The sequence below is a fragment of the Lactuca serriola genome, chromosome 8 (assembly GCF_051521515.1).
Source record: "Lactuca serriola cultivar US96UC23 chromosome 8, Lser_US96UC23_V15, whole genome shotgun sequence".
Taxonomy (NCBI): Eukaryota; Viridiplantae; Streptophyta; class Magnoliopsida; order Asterales; family Asteraceae; genus Lactuca; species Lactuca serriola.
Window position 1 is genome coordinate 169,265,314 of NC_136415.1, and position 25,797 is coordinate 169,291,110.

Sequence of the window (25,797 nt, forward strand, 5' to 3'; positions counted from 1 at the left end):
AATTCTGCGCGGTTTCTATAAATCTATTTTATTTTACAACAAATATTTAAGAAAATTTACTTTGAGAATTATAAAATGTATAGTGTACACCACCCATTTAATATTTTAATGATTATCTCAATTTTTTACATTAGGACAAATTTCTTAGAAATTGACATAAAGACATAGACGTTGTAACGTTGACTTAGACCTAGACGTTAACTCATTATAAATCATCGAATCAATGTTAAACTATCTTCCACAAATAATATAATCAGAATTCCGAAGGCTATTCATTCACTAATTCATACATAATCGCAAAGGTATTTTCAGAAGCATCAAATTCAAAGCCTCACTTACACTCTACTACTCATGATCTCAAGCAATTAGGTTTTTAATCGTTAATGGTGTAACTGTTTAGATATGAAGCAAACAGGTGTGCAATTAGCCCCAATCGATGAACAGAAGCCCATAACTCCACAGCAGCAGCACGAAATCATCGTTCCTTCTCAATCAAGGCCACCACAACCGAATCTACCTGCTTCTGATCTCCTAACAGGTAAATTTCTCCATTTTCTACTTGATTGGATCATTGGGTGTGCGTATAAACTATAAAGTGATATGATTTGAGGTTTCGCAAATAAATATCATATAATTTTGATTTTGAACAGATATTATGCAATTTATAACTTTTTTAATCGATTGGTGATCTCATTCGATTCGCAATAACTTTTCCTTGTAACTAATTTAAAGGAAGCAGAGAAGTTTACATAGACATTGGTGTCCCTCTATACGAAGCAGCCATTAAAGGCGATTGGAAAGCTGCTGAAGCGATTCTTGAAAAAGATCCAAAGTTAGTACGATCAAGTATCACTGAAAATCACGAAACAGCCCTCCATGTTGCAGCATCAGCAATAAGAACAAAACAGTTGCAAGAATTTGTGGAAAATTTAGTGGATAAGATGGATGAAAAGGACTTAGAACTTCAAAACAATAGTTCCAATACTGCCCTTTGTTTAGCAGCTGCAGCTGGAAATGTTGAAATGGTTAAGATTATGGTGAACAAGAACAAAAAGTTGCTTTCAATCCCTGGTAGTCAAGCAATGATGCCTCTTTATATGGCTGCTTTATTTGGTCAACGTGACATGGTGAAGTATCTCTATGATAAATCTAAAAACTTGAGTGATGATGGTTGGACCCCTCAGAATCGTGGTTGGCTTCTTCTTAAATGTGTTGAGGCTGATCTCTTTGGTAAGCATGTTATCCATGATTTTCATTGTTGATTTGTTGAAATTTTTTCTCTCATTGTAAAAAATCGTTTTTAGATATCGCATTAAAGATAGTGCAAGATCGCCCTGAGCTTGCTAGTAATGGGAATGTACTTGGAGTTTTGGCTCGAAAGCCGGATGCATTTATTGAAACAAAGACTAATGTAATATGGAGAAAAATCAATTCATGTAAGCATCTCTAATTCTTGATTTGTTTTAATTAAGGGTAAATTACATAGATAGTCCTTGTGGTTTAGGGTAATCTGTGTGTTTGGTCCCTAATAACTTTTTTTTTTTTTTTTTACCTCGGACCGTTCCTACTTTATATTTTTGTTGCACGTTTGGTCCCTGTCCGTCATAAAAAGACTGATTTAACAGGACCAAACGTGCAACAAAAGTATAAAGTAGGGACGGTCCGAGTTAAAAAAAAAATATAAAGTAGGGATGGTCCGAGTAAAAAAAGTTGTTAGGGACGAAACACGCAGATTACCCTAAACCAGAGGGACCATCCGTGTAATTTACCCTTTAATTAATTATGATATAATTTTGTTTCTTGTTTTAGGTTTTGCTTCCATTGGTTTAAAAATGGGAGCTCCCGAAAAGGAAAACGAAGCATTACAATTACTAAGAATCATTTGGAAAGATATTGCGAAGAAGCCAAAGAATCAAATAGATGACATCATCCGGGGCCCACCCGATCCAATCAAGCAAGATGACAAGCTACATTTGGGAAAAGAAGATCAAGCTCTACAACTACTAAAACTCATATCCGAAAATATTGTCAAAATGCCAATTGAAATCCAAAAATTAGTTGGAAGTGGTGGTGGGACCACATCAAAACCAATAACAAGGATGCCATCAATGGTGAATGTTAAAAGAACTTATTCTTCTAGAATACTGTTTCTTGCTGCAGAAATGGGCAACACTAAATTTGTGGTTGAGCTTATTAGGCAATACCCTGATTTGATATGGAAAGTGAATGATAACAATCAAAGTGTGTTTCATATTGCTGTGAAACATCGTCATGAGGGTATATACAATTTATTGTATGAGATTGGGTCAATGAAGGATTTGATAACTCCTTTGAAAGATCAAAATGAAAATAATATGTTGCATTTAGTTGGGAAGAGTGCAAAGAGAAAACGTCTTCAAGATGTTTCGGGAGTTGCTTTACAAATGCAACGTGAATTGTTGTGGTTCAAGGTACGTTTTACATGAGTTTTATTTTTAAATTATTTATTGATTATTGCTTTGATTCTTTCATTTCATTAGTTCTATATATAGATTTCGCTTTTAATTATTTTATTGTTTAGGGGTCAAATAACCAGTTTCATAACTCCTTTATATACAACAAAACTTATTCTCATAGGGTAAAACAAATTTTCCTATTTTCCCCTAATTTTGACATAAGTTGAGAGACTTTTACTCTCATTTCACACGATTCCACACTTTTTTTTACTAATAAAAATGGCCTCTTTAGTCATTTTACCCATTAGATTTTGCTTCTGACTATCCGATTATTTTCATGATTCATGCAAGTGTTTGTTCAGTAGTGTTAAATGCATGAAATAGCAACGTACTTAATTTGATTTGTATATTATAACATCATCTTTTCATTTCTTCCTATTACAAAAAATCAACCAAATTATAGCAATGTCATCCAAATACAAAGTAATGTTCTTATGTTCACTACTATTGTTGTTTAAATATTTCAAAGTAAAATGTCCTAATCTAAAAAAAAGTCTAAAAAAATACAATGTTGTAATTAGCTAGACTTTGCGAAGCATAATGTCCTACTAAGAACAAAAAAAAAAATCAAAAGAAAATGCCGTAATTACGTAAAATTTTCAAAATACAATTCCCTAATAAGAAAAACAATCCAAAGTAGCATTCAACAACAATACACAAATAAATAAAAGTATCGTTGTTTCTCACATTTAGCCCTAAATAATAGAGCATATAACACATACACGTTTATGTTATAGGAAGTAGAAGCCATGATCCCTCCATCTTACAGAGAACGTAAGAACAAAGACGGTTTAACACCACACGAATTATTCACAAAAGAACACAAAGACCTCGTTTCACAAGGTGAGAAATGGATGAAAGGAACCGCTAGTCAATGCATGGTCGTTGCAGCACTCATAGCCACCATAGTATTCGCCGCCGCATTTACAGTGCCAGGTGGATACAACCAATCCGATGGTATCCCAATCTTCCACACAACACCAACCTTCATAGTTTTCGTAGTAACAGACGCCATTTCCTTATTCTCATCCACAGCTTCAATTCTCATGTTTTTATCCATCCTCACGTCTCGTTATGCCGAACGCGATTTCTTAGAGTCGTTGCCTAAAAAACTCATGTTGGGGTTAACATCGCTTTTTTTGTCGATTACGAGTATGACGATTGCGTTTAGTGTTAGTTTTTTTGTGCTTTATCGGAAGGGGTTGATTTGGGTGCCGATTGTGATTGGGTTTTTAGCGGTTATGCCGGTGTTTTTGTTTGCTTGGTTGCAGTATCCGCTTTTGGCGGATGTGATTCATTCGACGTATGGGTCTAGGTATTTGTTTAGACCTAGGAAGCTTATTTTGTACTATAAAAATCCTAGGCATTGATGAAATTTGGAATTTTGGTTGTGTGTGTATGTATGGTTATGTATTTGGAATAAGATTGCTTGTGTATTGGTTTTAACTTTTATGTTGTAATGTGATTGTTGTGTTAATATAAAGAATGTGGCCTTGAATGCAATAATGAGAGACGAATGCTTGTGAAGAGAAATGACCAAAACATTTTAAAAACACTAAAATACTAGGATTATTTAATGACTATAGCCATTATACCAATAATTCCTCGGATATACCATATTTGGGATCTTTGTTGATATATCTCCCAACAATGTGAAATGCAACTGTGAAGATAATTCTAGGTATTATGCACAAAAAACTGGCTATTTGAACTCTTTTGAAAACTCATCTTGGTTGAGATATTGATCCTTTGGTGTTCTAGAATTGGAACTCTTTTGCTTTAGATCTTTGTCTCTTGCTTTTTTATTTCTAGCCTCTTGTTGGTCATTTTTCTTTGTCAAATAACATTAACGTTCCAAAAAAAATCAGTTATACTATCGATCTACATGCATACATGTTTATCTGTTTTTCAGATTCTTTTATCCATGTATGTTAATTGTTTCTTGAGTTCTTGGTATTTACATTAATTATGTAAATTGCTTCATATGTATGTTAATTTCTTATCTTTTTGGATTCATTTGAATTTTATGGGAAAATTCGTAAAGAATGTAGATTATATTGGATGTAGATTAATGAGTAAATACCAAAAAATATTAATAAAAAACATAAATGAACGAGTAAATTACAAATCTAGGCCTTATGGTACATTGTATTTTGGTGTTTGGTCAAAGGGTAAATGCTATTTGAAAGAATAGCAAATTTTTTTATTAATGGTTAAATTGAACGCTTGGGACCAACCATGCAACAAAATGACAGGACAAAGACAATCCGTACAATAAATTACAAAATTGTCCTGCACTTGCACTTGAGGCTTTTAGATATCACATGTACCATTTATGTAATTTTGTCTTTATAAAAGCAAGTAACAAATGCAATTAGTTTATATGTAAATAAAAAAAACTTTAAGATATACCTCCTTTCAGAATCGAGTATAGAGAAAGAATAAATGACATTTTTTACTATTTTACTATTTAAATTACTTGAATTTGTTATATAACTCTATCAAAATCTATTAAAATCTGAACCAATTATAACAACAATATAACAATCCAAAAACTTACGTAAAATTTTTTCATTTATTAACTAGAAATGATATCCATATTTGTTTCCCACAAATGCCATTACATAATACATTGTTCAAAAGATCAGAGTACCCAAAACAACTAATGCGGAATACTGGAGAGTGCATACTGCGCCATTAAGCCGGACCCTTGCCCTTAGAGCCAGAAGTACCTAAAACACCCAACAAACTGTAAGCAAACACTTAGTGAGTTTCCCAAAATACACAACACATACAATCACATAAAAACTATGCAATAGAAAGACATACATGAACTGCCATGGACTCCCTCCATGGTCTATACTTGGAATGCCATGAGCTCCCCCCACGGTCTGATAACCAAGTGCCATGGGTTCCCCTCATGGTCTTTACCTGGAATGTCATGGGCTCCCCCATGGTCTTCACATAAAACAATCTATACCATAAAGCATACAATTGAATATCAACTAATTACTACATATCATATAATGGGCCGACATTGGTGCCTTCGACCCATTGGTATGATGAGAAGACTCACCTCAATCTGCTGAGCACAATAGTTGCTCGCCTATCAGCCCGAAACCTCACATTGAACAATGGTACAAATAACCCTAAATTAGGATTATAACTCAACCTAGTCAAAGAGTCCAAAAACCTAAGCCTAAGTCCTTACATGGTGGCCCAAAAGTCTTTCTTTTACTAATGGGCCTAGGATCCAAGATAAAAGCTATTAAAGGGTCACATGACCCAATAAGGCCCAACCAAAACAACTATGGCCCAAAACAGAATAATCAGACCACTAACTCTAAATGGGACCAGACCCAAAACTAAATAAGTCCCAAAAAGCTTACTAGCCCACACAAAGCCCAAACCCATCTAGGGTGCGTACGCCCAACGTACCACTCCAATACGCTTAGCGTACTAAGCCCCTTGGCTGTACGCGTGGCGTACACGATATTACCCCCGGTGTACAAGCAGAATATGCACCAACGACAATTAATTGCTTAATACTTGGGATTTCAACGTTAAACTTCAAATCCGAGTCCATTAAGATGTCCTAGGGCATAAAGTTGGCAACTTTATGCCCTTGCATGTCATAAGGGTCCCTGATACTTCATTCTACCCATTAATACCTCATTTAAGACCTCAAACTCATGCATGGTATTAAAACAACCTTCAAGATGGCACCTTTATGCATCAAGCATGCTCAAAGAGCTTAGATCTAATTATCCTAGTCTATGGAGTTGCTCAACTCACAAGAGAGGGTCCCAGAACCAAAAAGGGACTTCACAACAAAACCCTAGATCAAACTAACAAAAGAGATGACAAGGTTATGATTTATACCTCTAGAAGTTCCTCAAGATGAACTAAATGCATGATCTAGAAGTTCAATGACACCCAAGACTTGATCACCACCTTCTCCTTCTTGAATGCTCTCTAAAATGGCCACCAAAACACTCTTTAAGCTCAAGGATCACACTCACATGAAAAATCTGGGGTTAAGGGACGAAATGAGGCTATGGAGGCTGATTAGGGTTTGGTCCAAATGATATAAGGTTGCTTAAATAGGGTGAAAGTCAAAGAATTAGGGTTTTAGACATCTGTCACGTATGCCCCGCGTACATGCTCGTACGCCCAGCGTACGAGCCCCAGCCACCTAATGCCCTCACACCCTTACGCTAAGCGTACACAGATGTACGTCCAACATACGGAAATGACAATTTTTTTGACAAAATTGAAACACTTGAGGGTGAACAATGGAATACCTGGATTGGAGTGTTACAAATAATAACAAATGCAATCACTCAGAATTTTTATAAGTGTAACCAACATATATATGTTCAAAAAATTATGAACCGATTTCAATCGGTTCCAAACTTTAGGAACCTAAACCAACCCTGGTCACATCGGATCTCGGTTCTGGTTTTGAAATTGTCGGATCCTATCTGGTTCTGGTTCCAAAAACAATTATTCGGTCTTAATGCTTACCCATCACATTAAAAGAAGCATGGCCATCAAAGAAAATGATAAAGGTTATAACTTACAACTCCAAAGACCTGGAAAAAGTATAAAAGATTGCCTTTAAAAAATATAGTTGAAGATTTCTCTTCCTATTAGTGTACATTAGCCCATTATTTATTAGCTCATTGTTGTATTGTATAGGCCCAATTGTATTATGTATTTTGTATATAATATGTTTGTGTATGTATGAATGAGAAGGCAAGTAATATTTGGCAATCTATTATGGTATAAGAGAATTGATCCTCCTAACCCTACCTATTGTCGCCCTCATCTTCTCCATCTCTCATGTGATCATTTTTTCTTCTTCTCCACCATTCTCATGGTTGACAGCCACCTCAAACCCTATAGCAGCACAAATATAAAATATCTTGTTCCCTTGATTGTTGACTTGAATCAATTGAACTATGATGCTTGGAGAGTTTTATTCGAGACCCATTGCAAAACCTATGACGTTTCCGGTCACGTTGATGACACTTCCAATCCGAAAGACGACAAAGACGTGGCATGTCACAATCTTGATTCTCTTGTTTCCATGTAGATTTATGGCACCCTTACTCAACCTCTACTCACTATGGGTCTCAAAAATGACTACAATGCTTGATAAGTTTGGAAAGCTCTTGAAGATTTGTTTCTAGACAACAAAGATGTGCGGGAAATTGAGCTTGAAAACGAATTGCATTCTATGGTTCTTGGTGATCGATTTATTGTGAAGTATTGTCAAAAGATTAATATCGTGGCAGAGTTATTAGCTAATATCGGGTCTCTCATTCCCGATAAAACCTTGGTCATCCATTTTTTCAATGGCTTAGGTCCCAATTGTGACAACATCACAACTCCCATCCGTCATCATGAGCCTTTTTGAGTTTTCTTCAAGCTCACTCCATGCTTGTTCTTGAAGAACAATGATTTGACAGGATCCGTCCCTCTCAGGTTGTTTACTCAAACCACTCATCGACCTCAACAATCTCTTCATACCAATGTTGATGGTTCCCAATCTCAGCCTCGTAGGAACCCTACCCATGCTCCAAATTTCAACAATAATAACCGAGGACCACCACACGACAACCGTCGCAGCCACAACTGTGATAATCACCGCCAATAGCCCTCTGTCGGACGTCCATAACAGTAAAAACAACCACCATCTTAGGTGTTGCATTGGCTTAGCTACCCTCCCTGAATGAACGATTAGATTCAAGTTTGAAATGATAAAGAGATTCACAAGAACACATAAGGTAAATAAGATTTCGTTTTCATTAATGAGTTAGAAGAACAATTCGATATAGGAAGGAGCTAATCTGTCAAAACTCTAATTCACTCTGCTAACTAATGTCCCTTTATATATGCTTCAGAGGAACATCATAAAGGAATCCTACACAAATAGAAAAACTACGAACCTAAGAATACATAATGTGTGAATTCAGAACTAAATCAATTCACACAAAGTAAAGACATAGACATGATAAAACATGTAAACTTAGCGCGCTACAAATTGACACAACTTATACATTCCAAAACCTAACACTATGCCTTGGTGGCCACCCTCTTTGTGGTACAACTACCGACCGATGCAACAACCTTCCACCATCGGTCGCTAACAAACATGTAATATTCCAAAATCAAGGCAAATTTTTTCATTTTTAAACCAATCCAAATCCATAATTATCAAAAAATCGTAGTTTCTAAAAGTCATAAACAAGAATCATAGTATCCCAAAAATCATAATCTCATAAAAATCCAGGATGATATGCACGATCAAGCCTTTGCCTTGCCTATGTCCTCTGAAGTACCTGAAACCATAACAATCAACATATAACAACATGCAAACAGGAGCCTTCATCCTGACTGGACCGCCTCATAGGGCCTACAACCTATCTATATCGCTCTCCGGGCTTTCAGCCTGAATGGACTGCCTCGCAGGGCGTACAACCTATCTGGACCGCCCTGTGTATCTTGGCCTTCAGCACAAAGAAAGACCGCCTCAACCCAACAAGCTATAACATGTCGACATATACAATAACAATCAATAACCAACAAATACAGGTAATCATACAAATCTACCAGTCTAACATATAACCAACAAATACAGGAAATCATACATATCTACCAGTCTAACATATATCCAACATAACATCATCCTATATACCAGGATACATAACCTAGTGGGTCGTCATTGGTGCGTTCAACCCACAAGTACAATGAGGAAAACTCACCTCAATGTTAAGAAGGTAGTTGAACAAATCACTTCTCTGAAACTAGCTCTACCGATCACCTAAACATTAAACATGGACCAAACCTTAATTCCCTACCCAAAATACCCTATATGACCTAAAGTCATACTAGGTCAAAGTCAAAGTCAATGGTCAAAGGTCTATTGGTCATTATTTTCCCACACAGACCAAGTACGCCCTACGTACTACCACTCTACGCCCCATGTAGAGGTTTGCTTGAATTTTATGTGACAAACATGAGGTACGCGATGTATACCCACCTGTACGCCCCACATACTTGTCTGAATCCAAATCTTTTTATTAAGTCCTTAATGCAAAAAGTCAACTCATCAAACTTCAGATCTAGACAAAAAAGAACGTCTCAATGGATAAAGTCTTTGACTTTATCCATTTGCAAGCATACAAGAGGTATAAATTCAAACCATAGGTCCAAAAGTCATCCAAGACTCCAAAAATCATGCATGGCTTAATGATAGTGACCAAGCTCTCATTTTTATGACTCCATAAGCTCAATACTACAGAAAACTACACCTCAAGGGCCTGGAGTAGCTCATACTCTGCTAGACCAAGACTATGAGACCAAAAATGTACACAAACCCTAGAACTAGCAAGATCTTAGAAAATAAATCAAGTTCCAAGCTTTATAACTTCTGGCGATGCTTGAGGGTGAGATACTTCTGGATCTAAGTTGATTTGAACTTCCAAGTTGATCTACCACTTCCTTCATCATTCACAAGCACAAGAACACACACTTTCAAGCTCAAAAACACACACCAAAGAACTAGGGTTTGCAAGGAATGTTTATGGGAGAGGGAGGCTAATGGGAGGAAGGTCTCAAAGGAGTTAAGTCCTTTATATAGGGCTCAAACCCTAAAAAAATTGGGTTGTCCTTTATATAGGGCTCAAACCCTAAGGTACGCCCTACGTACTACTATAAGTCCCTGCGTCCATTTTAATCAGTTACGCCATGCGTAACTCCAACTTATGCCTTATGTAAGGAAAAAATTTCAACATTTTAAACTTTAAGCCATAAATGAAAATACTTAGAAAACAAGTGTTACAAAACAACCTCCCGACATCAACCCAAGATCCTCGGTTAGCCTTCATCGTTACCTCACCAGTCAGATTTTCCTGTTTCTCAATCATCTTCCATACAACCCCCTTGGAATTGGTTCCCGCGGTATCAAATGATCAACTCACATACATCGGTCAATCATTTAGCTTTATGTCTCTTCAAGAGCCTAATGATTCAACTTGGTTCATGGAAACATATGCCACATCTCACTTAGCCTCAAACTCACGTATTCTCAACTCCTTTAGCAATAAGAGCTATATTAATTATGTCTTGGTTCACATTCGTCTATTCCTATTACTCACACTGGCCGTACCTTCATTCTTTCTAAATGTTGTACTCTTTACTTTACAAAGTGTTCTTGTTACATCCGACATTATCAAAAACCTTGTCTCTATTCGTAAAATTACTAAAGATAAAAAAAAGTCTCTATTGAATTTGATGATTTTGGTTTTTCTGTTAAAGACTTTCTGACTAAATAGGTGCTCATCTGATCTGATAGCACCGATGATCTCTACCTTGCATTTATGAAGTCACCTGATTTTGTTGCCATCCTTTCCAGCAACCTCACTCTGTGGCACCCTTTGCTAGTTCTATCATGGTATAAGAGCTTTAGGTTAAAACCCTATAGCCGACCCCATTTCACAGTCGCCACCATCCACCTCCAACGACCTTCTCTAATAGTCGTTAGAAGTTCCTTTTTTGTCCAATTTCCCCCTTTTCAATCTCATATCCTCCTTCTCCTCCTAAGGAAAACATCTCTCACATAAACAACTTGTAACACTAAAAAATCACAATAATTTAAAATTTTCAAAAATCAACCATTCATCATCAGTGTTTACAAAATAGTCATGGTTTCAAAAGTATTATTTCAAATAAGAGTTTTCCCTCAAGATCTAGTGACAAAACAAGAAGTTGTGTACGAGCACGCCTTTGCCTTTCCGCGGTCCTCTGAAGTACCTGAAATCATAAACTAAAAACTGTATGCCAAAGCTTAGTGAGCTCCCCCAAAGTACCACTACACAAACATATAATCAAATAAATAATAGGTCCACAACCTCCTGGTTGGATTACCCCCGACTCACAACCTCACGGTTGGAATGCCTCGACCCACAACTTTACGGTTAGAATTCCCATTACATAACGAGTCCACAACCTCCTGGTTGGATTACCCCCGACCCATAACCTTTTGGTAGGAATTCCCTGGCCCACAACCTTATGGTTGGAATGCCCTGGTCTGTTAACTTACATCACAAAGCAGTACAGTCTCAACCCCACCTTACCATGTTGCCATGCACATAACAAATAACATATATCTAACAACTGATAATCATATAACTGGTTAACAGACTAGTAGGCAGATCTACAGATCTCTACAGTATAGCGACATCCTATATACCAGGATACATAACAAAAGGGGTCGACATTAGTGCCTTCGATCCACAAGAACAGTGAGGAAACTTACCTCACAGTCTGATGAATAGCTGAACAATACACTTCTCTAAATGCAGGCTCTACAGGTCTCCTATTCAATAGATACAGACCAAGGCTTAACTATATCTCAAAATACCCTTGAGTCAAACTTGGTCAACCCTAGTGAAAGTCAAAGTCAAAGTCAACGGGTCAAGGAGTCAATTTGGTCCACTCAGCCGAGTACGCGAGGCGTACTCAGCTCCTACGTTGGGCGTACTCGAGCCTTGATCGGAGTCAGGAGTTTGACCACATACGCGCACCGTATGTTTAGGTACGCATGACATACACTCAGAACCCCATTTCCTCAATAAGAGCTTAAAGCATTAAGCTCTCACGTCCAACTTTCAGATCCAAGGCCAAAATACCACTAAGAGTCATAAAGTTTCCAACTTTTTGACTTTGCATGTTCATTAAGTGCTCAATACACTAAATCTCAACATCTTAATGCCTTAAGACCTTCTATAGCATGCATGGAGGAAAACTAAGCATCAAAACCACAATTTTATAACTCAAGATCCCTCATAAGGTCTGAAAGGACAACTTATTTGGTTAAGAGCATGCCAAGCTCAAGAATCACCATTTTGGGACCAAAAGTTCCTTAAATGAAGAAATGGCTATATTTACAAGATAGAGTGATTATGTCATGAACTTTTTACCTATGGGAGGTTTCTAGTAAGGAGATAATCTCAGATCCAAGTTGCTTCCAAGCTCCAAGCTCTTCTTACTACCTTCTTCTTCTTCAAGAACACCATAAAACACAAAGATAAGATCAAGATGCACTCTTCTCACTTAGGGTTAGCTAGAGGGTCGTTTATCTCAGATTGAGGCTGATGAGGGAATGACAAATGAGAGATAATGATGCTTATATCTGGACAAAACCCTAAAAATTAGGGTTTGAGGATTTACCACGTACGCCTTGCGTACACAACGTACGCTAAACGTACTAATCTTCTAGCCATAGTTACCAAAATGTCACAATGGGCCATTCTTGCAATATTTCTCAAACCCAAGGGTCAAAATGCAATACTCTTCCATACACAGGTTTAAAATTGAAAATACCTCATCATCAGGATGTTTAATTCTCCCCCACTTGAACTAGAGTTTGTCCTCGAAGTCGGCTATCGCAAATAACTCAGGATAATGCTCCTGCATCTCCGGCTCCGGCTCTCAGGTCCACTCGGAGCCTTTCTGATGTTGTCAATGAACCTTTACCAAATGTATCTCCTTGTTGCGCATAATCTTCATCTTTATCTCAACTATCGCTACCGGCCTCTCAATATAATTTAGGCGATCATTGACCTGAATATCATCCAAAGGAAATACTGCCTCATCGTCCAACATGCACTTCCGCAACTACGAAACATGGAAAATGTTGTGGATCTGACTGAGCTCACTCAACTTATACAACCGGTAGGCCACCCTGCCTAACCTGGCGATCACACGAAACTGTCCAATATACCGGTGGCCTAATTTTCTCCTCTTCCTGAAGCGTATCACACCCTTCCAAGGTGAGACCTTCAGTAGTACCATATCACCGACCTGAAACTCCAACTCTGATCGGTGTCGGTCGGCATAAATCTTCTGCCAACTCTGAGCGGTCTGCAATCTCTGCATGATCTGCTGGATAAGCTCCATGGTCTGGAGGATTACTTCAGTCCTTCCCATGACTCTGTGACCAATCTATCCCCAACAAACCGGGGTACGACATCTCCGACCATACAAGAGCTCAAAATGCGGGGCACCAAATGCTGGAGTGATAGTTGTTGTTGTAGGAAAACTCCACATGAGGTAGGTAGGAGTCCCAACTCCCACCAAAATCTATGACACAAGTTCGCAGCATATCCTTAAGTGACTGGATGGTCCGCTCACTCTGGCCGTCGGTTTGCGGATGATATGCAGTGCTAAAATATAGCCTCGTACCTAGTTCCTCGTGGAACTTCTGCTGGAATCAGGAAGTGAACCGAACATCAAGTTATGAAACAATGGAGACCAGAACCCCATGATAAGCAACAATCTCCTGAACATACAAATCGGTTAACTTTTCGGTCGAGGAGCTCTCTCGAATGGCCAAAAAGTGGGCCAAAAAGTGGGCACTCTTGGCCAATTGATCCACGATGACCCATATAAAATAAAACCCTTGGCAGTCTTCGGTAGCTTGGTGATAAAATCCATGGTGATCTGTTCCCACTTCCACATGGAAGCCTCCAAATGCTGCAGCTTGCCATGTGGCCTCTGATGCTTGGCCTTGACCATTTTACATGTCAAGCACGTCTCAAGATACCATGCTATCTATCTCCCTCTTCATACACGACCACTAGTAACTTAGTCTCAAATCCCGATACATCTTGGTGGCTCCCAGGTGTATCGAAAAGAGAGACTTATGAGACTCCTCCAAAAAATTCTGCCTGATCCCAAGAGAAACCGGAACCCAAAACCGACCACATCGGGTCAACAATCACCGACTATCGTTGACAAATCTGTCAATCTCACCCCTGATCCTCTCATGTTTCCAATTCTCTTTCTTGAATCCCTCTGCCCGTGTCCCTCTGATCAAATCCAAAAGTGGAGAATCAATGGATATCCTTATACACATATCCCCAGCTGAAGATCCGACCGACTTGTGGCTCAAGGAATCCGCGACCGCATTTGCTTTACCCGGATGGTAAAGGATCTCGAAGCCATAATCCTTAACCACGTCCAGCCACCAGCACTGCCTCCTGTCCAGGTTCGGCTGGTCCATAAGATATCACAAACTCTTGTAATCCGTGTAAACAGTACAATGGAACCCATATAGATAATGTCTCCAAATCTTGAGGGCGAACACCACTACCCCCAACTCCAGGTCATGAGTAAGATATCATGCCTCATGCGGCTTTAACTGCTGATAAGAATACACAATCACTCACCCTTATGCATAAGGATCGTCCCCCAAAACAGTGATGGATGCATCACAAAATACCACGAAACCCTCGACATGCTCCGGAATCGTCAACACCAGGGCCTCACATAACCTTTGCCGCAATGTCTCAAATGCCGACTGTTGATCAGGGCCCCATCGGGAATCCACGCCCTTCCTCGTCAGACAAGTGAGGGGTACAACAATCTTAGAGAAATCCTGTATAAATCCCCGATAAGATCCCGCCAAACCCAAGAAACTCATGATCTCTGAGGGAGACTTCGGAACCTCCCACTGCATCACAACCTCAATCTTGACCGGATCGACCAAAATCCTGTTTTGGTTAACGAGATGCCCCAAGAACAGGATCTCTCATAACCAAAACTCACACTTCGAGAACTTGACACACATTCGTTCCCGCCTCAATACTCCTAAAAGCTTTCGAAGGTGCTCCTCATGCTGCTCCCTGGTCTTGGAATACACCAAGATCTCATTAATAAAAACGATAACTGATCGATCGAGCATCAGACTGCATACCCGATTCATCAAGTCCATAAACACTGCAGGCGCATTGGTGAGCCCAAATAGCATCACCACGAACTCATAATGCCCGTATCGAGTCCAGAATAATGTCTTCTCCAAATCCTCCTCTCTCACCCTTACCTACTGATACCCGGACCTCATGTCGATCTTGGAGAACCAAGATGCACCCTACAACTGATCAAATAGGTTATCAATCCGCGAAAGGGGATATCGGTTCTTCACCGTCAATTTTTTCAATTATCGGTAATCAATGCACATCCGGTGTGAACCATCCTTCTTCTTAACGAATAATATTGGTGCTCCCCACGGTGAACTGCTTGCCTAGCAGTTCCTGAAGCTGAGAGGATAACTCTTGCATCTTGGGCGATGCCACATGGTACGATGCCTTGGCAATCGAAGATGCACCTAGCCTTAGGTCAATCATGAACCCAATCTACCTCTCAGGAGGCACACCGGGTAACGCCTCTAGAAACACATCAGCAAACTCCTTGACAGTTGGCACGTCTGAAATTGAGACCTGCTCCCCAACCTAAGTATCAACCACATAGGCAAGATAACCCATACACCCATGCTAAATATATTGCTGAACCATGGATGCCGAACAAAACCATGTTCCAACCCTGGTACCTTCTCTGTAGATGACCAGGTCTCCCCCACTTAGGGTTCGAACCACTACCTGTTGAACCTCACATTCTATCATATCACTAAACCTACTCAACCAATCCATCCCCACTATCATGCATACATCCCCCATGGAGATAGGAATCAAATCAATCAAATAAGGCACCCCAAAAATCTCCAGACCACAATCCTGATAAGCTCTAGATGTAGAAATCCCATGCTTGTTGGCGATAGAAACTCGTAGTAGACACTCAAACTCGATAATGGTCATAACAAAATCCCTACTAAAAGACCAATACATAAAGGACCGACTCCTGCCTGATTCAAATAACACAAGAGCAGGAAAAAAAATCACCAAGAATGTACCTATGAGAAACATAAACATAATTATACCATAAAATAATCGATATAATGATAAATAGAAACATAACAGTAACGACGTCCGCCGCCACCCTGGTCTCCTCTGTCATAAGCTGAAAAGTACAACCTTGAGCCCCCGGGGGCTCCGCCCTGCCTTGGCTCCCATCCATGATCCTCAGAGTAGCCGACAATGGAGCCTGCTTCGGTCTAGTAGTAAGCAAAGGGAGTTGGGCCTTCACATGGCCCACCTAGTCATAATGATACCAAATCCTGGTACTCAATACTGGAGCCTGCTGACGACAGTCCTTGGCGTAATGCCCCTCCTTGCCACATTTGTGGCAACTAGATGAAGATCGAAAAATACCCTCATGAACCCTGCCACACTTACCACAAATGCGGCCCCTCTGCCCTCCAGACCTCGAATTAGCGGGCTTGAACCGCTTCGTCGCGGGTTGTGTATAAACCGAATCCTACCTCCGCTCTCTCAGCTGGAGCTCCATCGCAATCTCTCGTCTCCTAGAGGCCTCCTGCAACTCCACAAGTGTACCATAGCGCTGTGTGGATACGAATTGGCAGATATCCGTCTTGAGCATGCTCAAGTACCGGGTCATCTGAGCTTGCTCAGAAGTAGCAAAATCAGGACAAAACATAGCTCTCTCTATAAACATCTTGGTGATCTCAGTCACGGACTCAGTCCCCTGCCTTAGGTCCAGATACTCCTGGGCTAATCTCTCTCTCTCTCTCTCTCTCAACCAAAGAGACGTATCTCTAGTGGAACATATAAGAAAACTGTTCCGATGATATAGTACCTCTCTGCTTTAGAGTGTATGAACTAGTCACCAACCTCCACCAGTCATTCGCTCCAGACCGAAGAAGGTTCAGAGCGCACCTGACCTTTTGGTTAGCTGGGCAGGAACAAGTAAAGAAACATCCATCAACATATGACAACCACTTCATAGCATTAATCGGATCCTGAACACCATCAAACACTGGGGGTTTCGTATTGTCGAAGTCTCAGTACTGGAAGGCTCTCCCCGCGCCAATCCCCGCCACAACGATGACCGTAGTAGATGCAACATCAACAACCTTAGAAAGTGCAGTGTATCGGTCATCAAAGAATTCCATCATGGTTCTCTTGATAGAACCAAACAACTCTGGTATCCGCCCCTAGACAATAGAAACAACCTCAGCATGAATCACCTCCCCAACCCGGTCCTCAATCAGCTCTGGCCTATCCTGGCCACTCGCTCCTGCTCCTGATCCAGATCCCCTCGTGAACACCATACTAAACTAATCCAAAAACTATCAGATAAAGCACAATTCATACCATAGGAACTATTTCAATTAACGAAACCCTAGGGGTTGTGACTTCCCTGCTACGCGTACGGGCCCTGTGCTTTCGGTAGTATGGGCTCATACTACCTTCCACACCTACCCGTATTTATCTCAAAGGATCATCACAACAACCTTAACAACACACACTAGCATGCTCATACATCCTATTCTTACTTCCTAGAGAAAGGCTAGACATTCCTCAACTGGCCTGTCGACCCCACATAGCTCATCCATGAAACTTTCACCAACCCTGCAACACTCGTGTATGCTAATCATACATAACACTGGACCCTATAGACAGTCGAATCCCTGATTCTACCCTAAGCCCTTCATCAAACAAGAACAGTAAATAAGGCTAAACCAAACATTCTCAGGTTATAAAATATTAGTTATTTTACTTTTTAAAACAATTTATGAAAAATCAGTTTAAAAACTTTTGCAGTTCGCTAGTTTGAGTCCGGATTCACACGAATGCCCATCTAATTCTCTCAAACCAAAGATTTGATACCAACTTGTAACACTCAAGAATCACAATAATTTAAAATTTTTAAAAATCAACCATTCATCATCAGTGTTTATAAAAACAGTCATTGTTTCAAAAATATTATTTCAAATAAGAGTTTTTCCCGAAGATCCAGTGACAAAACAGGAAGCTGTGTACAATCACACCTTCGCCTTTCCGCGATCCTCTGAAATACGTGAAACTATAAACTAAAAGCTATAAGCCAAAACTTAGTGATTTCCCCTAAAGTACCACCACACAAACATATAATCAAATACATAACGGGTCCACAACCTCTTGGTTGGATTACCCCCGGCCGACAACCTCACGGTTGGAATGCTCCGATCCATAACCTTACGGTTGGAATGCCCAATATGTAATGGGTCCACAAAACACTAAAAATTAGAGTTTGAGGATTTACCACGTACACCTTGCGTACACGGTGTACGCCCAGCGTACAAGGATCCGCCCTAGTACACCTAATGTACACAACGTACGCTCAATGTACAAATCTTCTAGACATAATTACCGAAATGCCACAATAGGCCATTCTTTCAATCTTTCTCAAACCCAAGGGTCAAAATGGAATACTCTTCCATACATAGGGTTAACATTGAAAATACCTCATCATCGGGATGTTATACAACTGTTATAGCCTCTGATGCCTTCTCCGATGCCTTTTAGACGTGGACTTCATCAAACATTAGTGCGCTCCCACCGCACCTAGTTCTTCTAAAGCCGCAACGGTTCCGGTTCCTATTTTTTTTTTTATTTTTCGTTGCTTAAAACATATTCACATGTTAAGTAATCACAAAACTTTTAAATGGTTTCTTTGTTACCAAATTCAATTTTTTTTGAAACAACAAACTAATATACTTCTAAATATAACCACTTATGTTTCAAGTGAGACTCGAACCGATGATCTCTTAAATGAGAAAGTCACTCCCTACTGCTAGGCCAAAGACCCTTTGGTATTGTTTTTTTCATCTTCTCTTTTTATAAGTTTGAAAAACGTGTATATGTATATTCTTTGTTCGTAAATTAAATTACCTAATACTCTTGCTTATCTTTGTTCGTAAAATAATTTTTCAATCATACTGTTTACTTACGTCGTAACAATTAATTTATCTACCTTTCCATGAGGGAATTATAAAAAATAAAAAGCAATCGGGTACCCGGTACTGAAATCGGTCCCGGCGGTTCCAAGACGGGTTCCAAATTCTGAAGAACCGGTGTAACCAGTTTCAGATCCGGTTCCTACATTCTGCCAATCACCTATATATGTGTTATGGATTTATAGCTAAACACCTATTGACAAGAAGATATCTCCATTGTCCGCCGGACAAAGTCAAGTGATTCAAATGCTCATTATAAAGCTAAACGTTAGTGTTTGGAGGATATTCTTGAGGACCAACTCAACATATGATACCAAATGGAAGTACGCTTAGATTCATAAAAAAATTGTTTGACAAAGTCAAGTGATTCAAATGCTCATTATAAGGCTAAACTTTAGTATTTAATTGAAGAATATTCTTGAGGACCAACTCAACATATGATACTAAATGGAAGCAAACTTAGATTCATAAAAAAATATTTGACTAACCATTAAATCCTTAAACTATCTTTTAATAAAAAATATTAGATTCATAAAAAAATCTATATGTGTTGTAATCAAAATTTTGCTGTATTTAGAATGATATTTTCGTATCTCATTCTGAAAGGAAGACGATTAAAAATTACAATATTATATTTGTCTAATTTATTTTATAAACATTATATTTATATTTCATAAATTGTTAAAACATTATATTTGTTCAGCCTTATTTTAATTTTTATTAGTTGATTATTATGCACATCTTATAAATTTAAGTTTAAAACAACATTTATAGCGTAACTTTTAAAATATAATATTTACCGAAATTATTATTTTAATTAATTTTAATAAGTTTAAAACTATAGGTAACTAAATAATTAATTTCTACTAAAGCAATTCCATACTCGTCCTCTCTATTTTTTATGGTTGAAGCTTGAAAAATGTAAGATCAATATAATCAATTAATTATTTAAATAATTGAACTTAAATAAGTTATAAAATGTATTGAGTGATTAATATTTCTTGTTAGATATACAATTTTAAAAAATGTTATAGAAGAAGCATTTTAGGAAAAAAATATTAAAGCTTAGATTATTTTTAATTTGATTTTATCGTAACACTATGATAATAAGAAGCCTTTTAGGAAAAAGATATATTAAAGCTTAGATTATATTTACAAAATCTATTGTTATAAAAATAAACATTTTAAGAAAGTTTCTCATTATGAAAATTATTTACACAAAAGGATAGATTAAATAAATTTATTATTTTTTGCGATTTTTTAAATCTAAAAACATTCATTTCATGACAAATATTACAATTAGGCTTACTTTTGTACAACAAGTTTTAAGAAACATAAACGATCGAAGATGACAATTCGTAAATATGCGAGTGAAGTTCAAGTGTAGTGGCTTTCTTAAAACTTATGGTTAATTAAAGGTAATCATATAAATATTCTATCAACAAATATAAAGATAAGCGAAATAGTTTATTTTGAAGAGTAAATGCAAAATACTCGTTTCATCGTTAATAAATTAAATGCAATATGTTTTTCTATTAAGAACAAAATTTTGATATTTACCTCTATAAACTTCAATGTTGAAAATAGAGACGATGAAAGTACGGAGCTGTTTTAATAAAAAAATAGTTATTCGTTATTTTGAGTTTTAAACTTATTAAAACATGATTACAATAATAACTTGCATAAATTAAATGATATTTTATTATTAAATTTATAAGAAGGATATAATAATCAATATAATTAATAAAAATAGAGATTTAAAATAATGATATAATAATAAAAAATAAAAAATAAAGATTTGAATAAATCAAAGATTTTGAAAGTTTACAAAAAATAAATATAATATTTAATAATTAAACTTACCAAATGTTTGTTGATTTAAAAAAAAAGATATATATACCGAACTTTCCAAAATGTTGACATTATATATGCAAATATACGACTTCAAGTCGATAGTCGATATCAATGTAAGATATATGGGCAAAGTGACACACTAAATCGTAATAATGTCGTCATCTTCTGATCTACACTTGTTCGATATATATCAACTCCTCATGTCCCACGTTTCCCCATAAAACCCCTAAAACCCTACATATTTCTATCCGTCTTCCCAACGTTAACACCAAATAAAGTAATAAGCAATGAATTCTATATGGTTTCTTCTTCTTCTTCTCCTCCTCCCAATCTCCATATATGCAGACTGTTCTTGCGAAGATTCAGGCAACGTAGACGACAACAACAAAATCCAATCTCTCAAATTAAAATTGGTTGCTATCGCTTCAATTCTAGTGGCCGGTGCTTTTGGCGTTTGTGTCCCTTTGTTAGGCAAGAAGTTTGAATCATTACGACCGGAAAGCACCGTGTTCTTGGGTGTCAAATTCTTCGCCTCCGGTGTGATTTTAGCCACCGGTTTTGTTCATGTGTTAGCTGATGCTAACGAGAGCTTGGAAAACCCTTGTTTGGGCGACAAGTCTTGGGGAGATTTTCCGTTGGCTAATTTTGTAGCGATGGTGGCGGCTGTGGTGGTTATGATGGTGGAAACTGCTGCTACGAGTTTGTTTAATAGACATTCTAGTAAGAATGGGGCGGAGGAGCATATCGGAGATGAAGAGAAGCAGGGGGGTCACGTGCATGTTCATACACATACATCCGATGGCCATGCACATGCCCATATTAAAGATTCTAACTCGTCGGAAGGTTTGCTCCGCCACCGGATTATTTCACAGGTACCACACTAATGCGATCTTTTTCTTTCCTTGGATTTGTCATGTTTTCGTGATATATAATATTTTACTGTTTTTGTAAATGGTTAACTAAAAACTAGTTATTATTTTTTAGATTATATATCTTCCTAGCAGATTTTAAGAAAATCAAAATTTTGACTTAAAATTAAACATTGTTGCATGCAGGTGTTGGAAATGGGTATTCTGATACATTCAGTAATAATTGGAATATCATTAGGTGTTTCAGTCAGTCCCAAAACGATAAAACCACTTATTGTTGCCATAAGTTTTCATCAAATGTTCGAAGGCATGGGCCTTGGAAGTTGCATCACTGAGGTACCTGTGATTTTTATATGGGTTGGCTAAAAAGATACCTTCTTTTTCCATTTAGACACTCTATTTGAATTTTAAGATTTTTTTATCGGTTGAAATTTCATTTTTTCCGAAAAAATTGATTATAGATAATTGATTATAGGTTGACTTTTTATAAAAGTAATAACAGGGTGTTGTCTAAGGGGGGTGTCTCATTAGCAACACCCCATTACTCAAACCTCCATGACAAGATTTATTTATAAACTAAGTACTATATATTTTTGCAGGCAAAGTTCAAGATTCGAACCATAGCAACAATGTCCATATTTTTTTCTGTCACAACTCCAATTGGGATTGCTCTCGGGTTCGGAATCTCTAACACTTATGACGAGAATAGCCACACAACTCTCATTGTACAAGGTGTCCTCAATGCGGCTTCTGCTGGCATACTAATCTATATGGCACTTGTTGACCTTCTTGCTATGGATTTTCTGAAATTAAAAGTGCAAACAAGTCCAAAGCTGCAAATCTTAGCATTCATGTCTCTTCTATTTGGCTTAGGTTGCATGTCTCTTTTGGCTATATGGGCATGACTTTCATCTTGAAGATTTTAGTATTAGGTTAGGTAGATTAGATTTTACATAAAGAGGACCTACAAACTACAAAGCATGATTGATATGAAAAGGAAGATGATTCGTACACAATATTTTTTTTTTGTTCTACATAGCAATGACATGTTTTATCTATTTATTATTTTTGTATATTGTACAACCATTTTGAAGCATAAGTTATTATGTATGATGAAAAGCTGTTGTGTACGAATCATCTTTTTATATGAAGAGTACATTTTGATTAGTATCAAGTTAGCATTATTGATGATGATGAGTTTGTGTTTTTTCATTGACAAAATTGCAAAAATGGTCCCTATGGTATGTATTTTTTGGGGTTTTAGTCCAAACAGTGACTTTTTTGGATTGGTGGTCCTTTTGAGATAGTTTGTATGTGAAAATAGTCCCTCCGAAAATTGAAATGACTATAATACCCTTGGGGTATTTATTTTTCATTTTTCTTTCTTTTTTTTTAAAATTAAATATTTATTTATTTACTTTAACAATTAAAAAATAATGGAGGACCCACCTCTCTCTCTCTCTCTCCTCTTTTCTCTCTCTCTCTCTCATCCCGAGCTATCACTTCATCACACACACACACACAAACAGACGAACCTTCCCTCTTCTTTCAATCTCCACCCTTCTCCCCTGATTTGTTATATTTTTTTAGATTACACTTCATCAATTCATTAATTCCCCCTGATTCGATTCGATCTTCGAGGATGGAATGATCAGTTTTTCGGAAAAAACATTCGTTCTATTTTCACCATTCTTGTTCATCCAAAAGCCGATTTACCCACCTGTTATCCCTCCATACTTCTCCCTTCCTCTAATTTTGATGGGGGAATTGATTAATGGGTTGTTCTTGATTTTGGTTTGGTGTTGGTTACAAGTTTTAATTTTTATCTGGGGATGAGTTCAGGGGGAGATAACGATGGTGAAGAAGAATAGGTGGGAGGGAAGAGGAAGTTGATGAGGCGAGATGAGGGGAGGAACCAAAAGACACACACATACATGGATTTCTGGTGTGACTAGGGAACCTTCATCCTTGCTCAAAAACTGATGAAGATGAAACCTTCATCCTTATTCAAAAACCATTACAGGACGTCAACTAAATCAAATATTGGGGTTTCTTGCTCCAAAACCCTTAGAGAACCTGCAACTAAATCAAAGGTTTGACATTTAAAAACAAACCCATATGTCAACAGTTTCATCGTGTGTGCCCTGAATTAAAAAGAAATCTGGAATTCATATGGGTTCTTGAAGAAATAAACTTGAATGGAATCAAAATAGAAGTATGAAATAAAACTAAAAACTTGATTGAAAACAAAATTAGAGTTGTTCCATGGGTTTTTGGTTCTGGTTAGAGGGAGAAACAAAATCGAAATCGACACCATAAACAAAATCAAACCCAAATAAAGATTCATTGTTTGTATCTCTTCCTCCATGGTGTTTGTGATCAATGGTGACAGGGGATGATTACCTCGGTGCATGTTTTTGTTGTGGGGTTTTCAGTGGTGCAGCTTCGGTGGTTGAAGAAGGAAGCTTGGGTTCAACATTCTTGATGTATGGATGATGGTGGCTAAAAGGAAGATGATGAATGTCGATGATCTGGAGTGTGTGTGTTTGCTTGAGAGAGAGAGAGGGGGGGGGGTCCTCAATTATTTTTTAATTGTTAAAATAAATAAATAAATATTTAATTTAAAAAAATGAAAGAAAAATGAAAAATAAATACCCCAAGGGTATTATAGTCATTTCAATTTTCGGAGGGACTATTTTCACATACAAACTACCTCAAAATGACCACCAATCCAAAAAAAATCACTGTTTGGACTAAAACCCCCAAAAAATGAATACCACAGGGACCATTTTTGCAATTTTGTCTTTTTCATTTATGTTGGTGCAAAATCATTAGATTGTGAAGAAAAACAATGTTTTTTTTTGTAAGAAAATAAGTAATCAAAAAATTATAGGAATTCTTTCTTGAGGTTTGAGCCAATGTGAACTTTTTTTTTAATGATGACTTAGACCATTGTTTTGGTATTCTTTAGTTATGTTTTCTAATCTAAAAAGAGAATAATACCCTTTTTTATTAACATTTTATATTTTCTATTTTTTTTTAAAATTTCTTTTATTAGGACCCACTTTAGTTCTTACCATACCCACCTCTCTGCTCCCTACCATGTTATTAGATGCAATTGCATCCCATATGTTCACCTCCCGATAAATACTACCGGCAAGTCCCAAAAACCTATAATCAAAACCAAATCAAAATCAAAACCGAACAAAAATCAAAATTAAAACCATTCAAACCCAAACTTTATATATATAAAAAAAATCCACAAATAAAACGTGAAACAAACTTGAAATAAAAAATAGTCCTATGAGACCTTGTAATCGAAAATAAAATGAGTCTTAAGAAATGTAATAATAAAAACCTTAAATTAAAATCAATCAAGAGACCTGAACCCTAATGAACATGAATCCCCTCATCAATCCAGAAATTGAAGTGCCCATATCGGATCAAAAATCGTTTCCAATAGGTTTTAGGATCCAAAATCCAAAGTTGATGATGGAGCATAGATATCCTTAGAGACTATTTGAAGGTGATGAATGTTAAAGTAGTGGTGAGGTGGAGGTGGAAGAAGCTTGTAATAGCGAATGTTGGAGGATAAGGGTTTGATTGATATCACCATATACTATGGCTAAGTTGGAGAGGTTCGTGCCAAACCAGTCTGAAAGGAGAGAGAAACAAGAGGAGAGGGTGTGTGGTGTTGGCGAGGGAGATGATAAAGCATGTGGGGTAGGTCTTATATTCAAATTAATCATATTAAATAATGAAAATTAATAACAAAAAGGTAAAAATCGGAAAGGGTATTGGCGTCTTTTTTACATTTGTTTGGAACAAAAATCACAACAAAAGAATACCGTAAGGAGTATCCGCGTGAAAAGGA

General features: G+C 37.5%; 2 protein-coding genes across 2 annotated transcripts; both read left to right on the forward strand.

Annotated features, from left to right (window-relative positions):
• The first annotated feature begins 207 nt into the window (after nt 1-207).
• LOC145068366 (uncharacterized) lies at nt 208-3,941 on the forward strand. Its single transcript, XM_079015322.1, has 6 exons — nt 208-302; nt 401-538; nt 733-1,230; nt 1,305-1,436; nt 1,810-2,450; nt 3,233-3,941. Exons 2-6 carry the CDS (start codon nt 403-405, stop codon nt 3,863-3,865), a joined length of 2,040 nt encoding a protein of 679 aa, XP_078871448.1. The 5' UTR covers nt 208-302; nt 401-402; the 3' UTR covers nt 3,866-3,941.
• Nucleotides 3,942-21,057: 17,116 nt separating this feature from the next.
• On the forward strand, nt 21,058-22,994 carry LOC145070981 (zinc transporter 4-like). Its single transcript, XM_079017932.1, has 3 exons — nt 21,058-21,926; nt 22,110-22,259; nt 22,523-22,994. Exons 1-3 carry the CDS (start codon nt 21,342-21,344, stop codon nt 22,826-22,828), a joined length of 1,041 nt encoding a protein of 346 aa, XP_078874058.1. The 5' UTR covers nt 21,058-21,341; the 3' UTR covers nt 22,829-22,994.
• Nucleotides 22,995-25,797: the final 2,803 nt, after the last annotated feature.